This window comes from Limulus polyphemus, unplaced genomic scaffold, assembly GCF_000517525.1.
Source record: "Limulus polyphemus unplaced genomic scaffold, Limulus_polyphemus-2.1.2 Scaffold964, whole genome shotgun sequence".
In the NCBI taxonomy this organism is placed as follows: domain Eukaryota; kingdom Metazoa; phylum Arthropoda; class Merostomata; order Xiphosura; family Limulidae; genus Limulus; species Limulus polyphemus.
Genome location: NW_013666574.1, coordinates 184,731 through 192,885, shown reverse-complemented (window position 1 = coordinate 192,885; position 8,155 = coordinate 184,731). Strand labels below are relative to the sequence as shown.

At 32.9% G+C, this 8,155-nt stretch overlaps 1 protein-coding gene across 1 annotated transcript in view; it reads left to right on the top strand.

Annotated features, from left to right (window-relative positions):
- Nucleotides 1–3,573: 3,573 nt before the first annotated feature.
- The window catches only part of LOC106461455 (decaprenyl-diphosphate synthase subunit 2-like), a 7,455-nt gene continuing 2,873 nt past the window's right edge, over nt 3,574–8,155 (top strand). Inside the window, exons 1-3 of the mRNA XM_013921277.2 lie at nt 3,574–4,584; nt 5,622–5,958; nt 6,816–7,064. Coding sequence (XP_013776731.1) covers nt 4,184–4,584; nt 5,622–5,958; nt 6,816–7,064 — 987 coding nt within the window. The 5' untranslated portion in view covers nt 3,574–4,183. The remainder of the gene's footprint in view (nt 4,585–5,621; nt 5,959–6,815; nt 7,065–8,155) is intronic.

Genomic DNA, 8,155 nt, shown 5'->3' with positions numbered 1-8,155 from the left:
AAATTCCACAAGGACTCTATTTGAAAGGCTGTCATAAATCACCTCATGGTAGCTATAAAATGAACTAAACAAAATACGTGGTTGCCTAAAAAATAATTCTTATGTTTTTAGCGCCATCTAGTAGCAAGTGTTTTACCATTATCAAAGCAACAATATTTAATTTTTTACTAATATATTAAACTTTTTATTATAGTAACGACTCTTTTAACAAATTGAGTACCTGAAAAATTTGTTGATATGAATATATAAAACATTATGTCTCCAGAGCAAACTAATTCACTGTTTAAAATAGACAGTGTGATGTAAATAACCAGAAAAAAAATCAAAACGGAGTGTGTGTGTAAAAGATTACTTTTTTCATGTTTTCACTATATTCATTCTAAAATCTAAAACTATATACTTGATCTTCCATTTCTTGCAGTTTGTGACAATTTCAAGATATACTGGTGCTAATAAGTTCTTTCACTATTTAACTTATATTTTAATAAACATCGTTTTTTTGGTCACCAAAAGCACACTGAAAACATGAATGAAACATGTAATAATATGTGAATCTGCGGTGGATCGACAGGAATTATCAATACTTTTAAAGAAGCCTATCTGAAGTTAAGTTTAATACGAAAAAAAAGAAAGTGAAAACATATTATTAACAGCTCTCACAAGTGTTAAAGTGCATAAATATGGAACAGACGTTTCAACTGTAAATCTTTCACAAATTAATTCAAAAAATGTAATCAATGTTCAAATATAAGGAGTCGTTGAAAAATAGTGAGACTACGACCACATCGCACGAATGAAATGATTCATTCTGAACCTTTGAACCATAACAGATGTTACCACAACTAACGGGTTAACAGTCTTTTACTGTGAATTTTAACACGCATTTATTGGTACCCGTTAGACAGATGCTTGCCGAAACTGTAAGCTCTCTGTTGTATTGAATAGTTAAAAGCACACTAGTTCAGTGGCATACCATTCTCCTCAAAGTACAATACCAAAATTTAGTATTAAGTTACTTAGCACTGGGTTGTGATGGCTAAATAAAAACAACCAAGGCATTTCTGATATTTTTAGGTTATGACTAGTTTTTAATTTTAAGGAAATACTTAGTCTGGAACTTATTTGGGATGACACAAGTGTGCCGAAGAAGTCCTCCTGGTGGGTCAGCGATAAATTTATTGGCTTACGAAGCTAAACTCCGGTATTCAATTTCCCGCGATAGACAGAGCACAATTATATATCTTTACTCTAAAAATAAACAATAACTCGTTGAAAATTTTCTAAAACAGTGTCTGAAACAGAATGTAATAATTCAAGTATATGGAACAAATTTTTATTGTTCTGTTTTGTTGACGGGTTCGAATCCCCGTCCCATCAAACATGCTCACACTTTCAGCCGTGGGGGCGTTATAATATTACGGTCAATCCCACTATTCGTTGGTAAAAGAGTAGCCCAAGAGTTGGCGATGGGTGGTGATGACTAGTTACCTTTCCTCTAGTCTTACACTGCTAAATTAGAGACGGCTAGCGCAGATAGCCCTCGTGTAGCTTTGCGCGAAATTCAAAACAAAATAAAACAAACTTTGTTTGTTGTTAAGTGCGAAGCTACGCGATAGGTTATCTGTACTGTTCCCATCAGGTGTATCGAAATCCGAATTTTAATGTTATAAGCCTTCAAACTTACCACTGGAGTAGATTTATTCAAAAATACCCTTTGTTTGATATCATAGAAAGCACATTCACCAGTAATGCAACAGCTAGTTTATTTTTTTAATGAAATTCAGAATCTCAAAATTTACTGGTACCACTAGTACGAAAAAATGGTGCACCTGTTTTTATGCTACCAAAAACAAATAAATAAAATTATACAGCCAACAATTTGAAATTAGGGACCATAAAATTTCTAATTATGCAGTGATTATGTGGTAAAAAATTAAAATTATGCAACCCTAACCTAAAGTAAAAATAGTTTGAAAACTAGCATGTAATAAGGTGTTAATTAACAACAAAAACACTTTTAGAACTCTGTTGAAAGGCTATCAATTAATCAAACTGTCTGACCAACAGATACCACTCGCTAAACAATAAGAAAAAAGTCATAACTAAATCAAAAGTTATAAATCCGGTAACACTGACCTAAACGTGACTTGACTAACTCTAGAAATTCCGATTTGATTATGCAGTCAACCACTGATTATTCGGTCATATGTAAGTTATGCAAAATATGCCACTGACGCATAAACTCGGGGCCGTGGAAATAGTAGCTGAAGATATTTCAACTATTTTTCAAACTTAAGCACATCTTGAAAGATGATTAGTGCTACGTAACTTAACCGCCTTACAGGTTCACCCAGTTTTAATACATGTACTGATACGACTCAATACAGGTTCAGTAATTAGTATTTTTTAAGTTTGTTAATATTCATTGCTGAACTGGCAAAGTTAATAAAGCACTCTAAACTTTTCAAAGGTATTGTAAACACAAGCAATACGTTTTATTTGACAAAATATTAAAATTGTGTTATTTTCAAAAGTTCAAACCAAACACACTTAAAGAACGTAGGCTGCGCCATCTTGTTGTAGTGTGTGTATTAAATTCAGCCTAAATGAGTTGCATTCACTGTGATTTTCTACTAGTTTTATAGTGGAATGTGACATTTTATTCACCTTTTATGTGATTTATATATAAATCTCTCTGAATCTGTCAATCTGTGCCAGTATGAGAAAGCGTCACATTATATATTTAACACCATCCTTTCTCAAGACAGCCCCCCAGTGGCATAGCGGTATGTCTGCGGACTTACAACGCTAGAAACCGGGTTTCGATACTCGTGGTGGGCAGAGCACAGATAGCCCATTGTGTAGGTTTGTGCTTAACTTCAACTGGTCATTCACATTGTACAATAGAGGAAGCTGTAACCTCGAAATATCATTCTGATCTACTATTAGAGAAAACTGCTGTCCACTTTAATCCACCAGGGATGTCTATTTCTGCATAAACCAAGTAAAACTTTATGGCTATCTTCCTCACGGGAATAGGTAGCTAAATTTTGATCATTTATGTGGAAACTATAATAGACAAAAAAAAATTAAAAATTGCATCGTAAAGTAAGGAGGTAATAAATAATATAATATATGATATGTCAAAATACCATATTTTCTTATGTGTGTAAACAATTATTTGTGTATGTATTACGGCTTAACAAATATTTAGTTAAATCGAAATACAAAGTTAGGGTTATAAAAGATAGTATAGAATAAGACAACGAGTGGCCATCAGAAAACATTACAGCGAACAATTCGGTTGCTCTAGTCTGCCACTGGTAATACTGCTTTATTGTTAAATATTAAATATGAAAATCTACATACGCTGACATGTGTGAAGAATATTACTTGCATTGTATTTATATTTGATAATTATTTTATTCTCTATTTGAAATGTATCGAAAAGGGATCAGTGGTATTTTATGCCATAAGAATCACGAAATGAACAGCTTTCCTGGACTTAAGGGTTTCCTATCTGATTTATATGATTGGAAAAGTAAAAATTGAGACCGATATTTTACTATTTTAGTTATATGTAGATTGCTTAGTTATTAATACTGTTAAAGCAAGAAAAATACACAATCAACAGTCAGTCGTTAAATGTAAAATATGCAGTGTGATTTCTCGGGTCAAGATCAGGCATGACGTTAAAGGTAGCATCCGTGTTGCTGGTTGTGAGTACGTTGACCTACTCTTGAAACGTGGCGGACTGTTTGTGATGGGGTTTGTGTATCGTCGAATACGTGTAAGGTCATAATTTTCGTCGTACTGGAGTCTGCATCTCAACAGACTTTTAATTAAGTTAAAGTAAGTTTTTGGTTGTTTTTGAAAGAACTGACGAGCATCATTCGATTTTAGGGCATAAAACTTCGCGATATCGTAATATTTTTACTTGTGTAACTGTAATCTTTAAAGGTCAAGTTCAAATCCTGTTTCTGCTTTAGGCTTAACGTGGTTACCCAGAAGTGTAAGAAGACGTGGAAATGCACAGTATATGAATAGACGTAGTGGCTAACATTATGTATGTTTAACTTTAAGAATGTGTTCGAAACTTGTAATTTAAATACAAACAATTATATATACTATCGTTTCAGTTAATGTTGATAAATTAGCCCAGGTCGTTATTAATATTATAATAATGAAATTTATTGCAAAAGAAATTCGTGGATTATGTAATATGTTGGTGAAAGAAAGAAAAATGTTTAGTAAGGTAATCCCATTACTCAACTGGCCAAGACAGATGACGTGTACAGCAGGACCTTGTATATCTATTGATATAAAACCTAATTTCATAACTAGTAGTAAAATTGAACTTGCAAAACACACACGTCAGTTTCACCATAGATTCTATGCATCTCTTGGTTCCTACACAACTAAGACCTCAGACTGGAACAGAGCAGTGTCAGATGCTGAAAAGATAGTTGGATACCCGACATCTTACTTCAGTCTCCGTTGTCTTCTCAGTGATGAAATTTCTAATATAGCACTCCATCTTCGAAAACTTATCGGCACCAATCATCCAATATTAAAGACTGCAAAGTATGTGCCTTTTTGTTGTTGTTGTTAACTTAAGAATTAGACAAAATGTCTGTAAATTCAGTAGTCATATTTTGTTAACTTATACTTTACCAGTAAAAATTAGACAAAATGGCCATAAAAAATTCATTAGTCATATTTTAGTTTGAAACTTTTTAAGTGAATCTTTGTGGGATAATAACCTTCGACAGATAAAATTTTATAGACTAATCAGTTGTAATGTTTGTAAAGACTGTATGTTACTAACTGTATTCAGAATTAATTTAGATAATTTTTTTAATTTTGTATCATAAAAAATTTGGGGCTAAGTGTAATTTTGTGAATAATACTTTCCCAAGAAAGTGCTAATTTTTTTAAAATATTATTTTAAAGATATATAACAATTCTCAGAAATGGTTCCACTTAATTTTTCAAAATTTTTAAATCATATATTACTTAAGAACTCAATTCAAATATATATGTAAAAAAGAAGAAAAAAAAACATCTTCAGAAGAAAATAGATTTATATAGGGTCTTGTACAAGTCCAGTTTCAAGCATATATTTCATTTTCATACTTTTCTGGCACACGCCACCAAATTGTTTCACCTGTTCTAATTGGTGCTACTATAGCATGCAGTATATAAAGATATTAACACTATAGCGAGTGGTCAACACGGATACTATCATCATCACCGTTTTAATGATTCACTCAAACATAATTTCTTGCTAAATGATTTATATCTATCCACGTTTGTGTTCAATAAATAATAATAATTTCATAAGTTGTGTGTTCCAAAAGAATACCTTAAATTTAGGTTATAATTGTGCTAGTTTTTGATTGTTGTCATTTATTTAATTCTGATTATATTTGCCCCCAAAACGTTATGTAATGGTATTTTGTACTTTATTAGTTTAAAAACGTTATTTATAACAAATGGCACCACTTGCAAATAAACGAAAGTTAAAATGATGATAGTATCTGTGTAGACTGTACGCTATAGTAGCATCTTCTAATTTATAATGCCGTATTTTCTAGTTTAATGTATCGCTTGTTCTTAAGGCGGCTTATATACAATGGAAGAAACAACATGCAGACGAGAGGGCTGATTGTTTTGCTAGTTTCGAAAGCTGTGGGACATCATACATCTTCAAGGGATTATCTGGAAGCCAGTAGGTCAGCTGGCATCTCTCAACGACAGCGCTCTCTTGCAGAGATCACAGAGATGATACACACAGCTCACCTGATTCATCGAGGAATGCTGAACTTATCGGAGAGTGCAGTTCCCGATTCCAACACTTTGAAAGATCTGCAGTTTGGAAACAAAATCTCCGTCCTTAGTGGAGACTATCTTCTTGCCAATGCCTGTAAAGGCTTAGCTGAGCTAAGAAATTGTACGGTAAGGTCTAGAAACTTTATCTCAAATCTTTCTATTTTTGCTTTAAGCATAAGCAGAAATTAATTAAATGGGTTGAATGTTTGAGAAGTTCTCATTAAAAAACATTTTAGTAGAATCCTGATGATTTACAACTTTTATTGTTGGACTTATTTTCTTTTCTTTTTTGAAGCATGTATCTTGAAAGATAGCAGTAGGTATCAATTTTTATCAGCAGTTTAACTGTTTCTTTACCAGAAATGGTTTCAGTGTGTAATATGTAGTTAAGCACCAGAGTGCCACTTAAAAAAAACAGCAGATTGTGATGTTTGTGGATGAAAAAAAAAGCTGGTGAAGGAGGAAACTTTGTTAAGAGTTGGAAGGTCATTATGTATGTATAACTGTGTTTTACATTAACACCTTCTCTCTAGGCAGTGTATGTACAACTGTGTTTTACATTAACACCTTCTCTCTAGGCAGTGTATGTATAACTGTGTTTTACATTAACATCTCCTCTCTAGCCAGTGTATGTACAACTGTGTTTTACAATAGAATCTCCTCTATAGCCAGTGTGTATATAACTGTGTTTTACAATAACATCTCCTCTCTAGCCAGTGTATGTACAACTGTGTTTTACAATAGAATCTCCTCTCTAGGCAGTGTATGTACAACTGTGTTTTACAATAGAATCTCCTCTCTAGGCAGTGTATGTATAACTGTGTTTTACAATAGAATCTCCTCTCTAGCCAGTGTATGTATAACTGTGTTTTACAATAGCATCTCCTCTCCAGGCAGTGTATGTATAACTGTGTTTTACAATAACATCTCCTCTCTAGGCAGTGTATGTACAACTGTGTTTTACAATAGCATCTCCTCTCTAGGCAGTGGACTTGATATCAACAGCGATTGGTGATTTCATGCAAGCAGAATTTGTTGGGGAACACGACTCAGAAGGGAATGCTCTTCCTACAGCAAGCATGGGAGTCGCTGATTGGGAACAGCGAAGTTTCTTGTGGGCTGGTAGTCTCATGGCCAACAGTTGTAAAGCAACCCTTGAACTGGCTGGTCATAACCAGGAAGTCCAGGAAAGAGGATATGAATTTGGGAAAGTTATCGGCTTGGCTTGGCAGGTAAAAAGTGTTTATATGTAAAAGTTTGGTTTTGATGAACTAAACATTTCTATTATTAGTCTTTCATCAAAAGAAAATAATAAACTTTATTATTGTCTTTATAATTTTCATCACCAGGTTTTCTTTAACTCCATTTATCTTTAAAATTAATTGGTATTTCAACACTATTAAATCTCTAGTATTAATTCTATTAAAGTTATTTAGACATAATTAGGAAAAGATAAAGTACATATTTAAGTAATATAGAAAAATAAAGTTTCAGGCTTTATTTAGTGTAAAAAGTAAACTTCAATTTTGATGCATATATTGAAGTATATGAGTATTAAGAACGTACCAATATCACTTTTTTGGTCGATACCAATAACTTAAAACTTTCTATATCCCGAGGAGAGAAAGGCAGGCCTATTGAATAATTAAGTCTAATGGTTCTCCATTTATCTTCTGAATAACAAAAAACATATCTGCAGCTTATAGCAAGATGTTTTCCTGAAATTACTTAAAGCTTAGCAACAGACAACAATCATTTCAACTATATCACATCACACTGGACACTAGATCTCAGATAAGGCCCATCTTATGGCTTTAAAATATCTATATAGGATTATGTGTATTCTTATGTTATTTCATAAATTCGTTGTTTGTATTTGGTGTTCACAATTTTTCAGGAAATTACTTGCCATTCTTATTGTAGAAGTGTATGGAATAATCCAGAAACAAATGTTTCATCCTTGTCTGTGGATAGTTCTAGAACAGGGATTTTCAAACTGTTGTCCGCGTACCAGTGCAGCTAATGGTGGTGGTACATGACACAACATAAAAAAATATAAAATTTGTAATAAGTCCTATCTGAGCTTTCCACATACATATACACACTACTCTCCTTGCTTATAAACCCACCCTCTACTTGCATAGACTCACCAGTATTTTCTTCCCTTAAAATTGACAAAAATGATACCACGTATTCTTCAATCGTGCCAGAAAAAAAAACGATCAATTCCTTCGCATTAATGGGTAAGTGTTAAAAATATAAATTTTTGTTACTAGGTTTTTTATAATTTTTTTTTCCAAATTAGGCCTGGGTTTGTAATTTA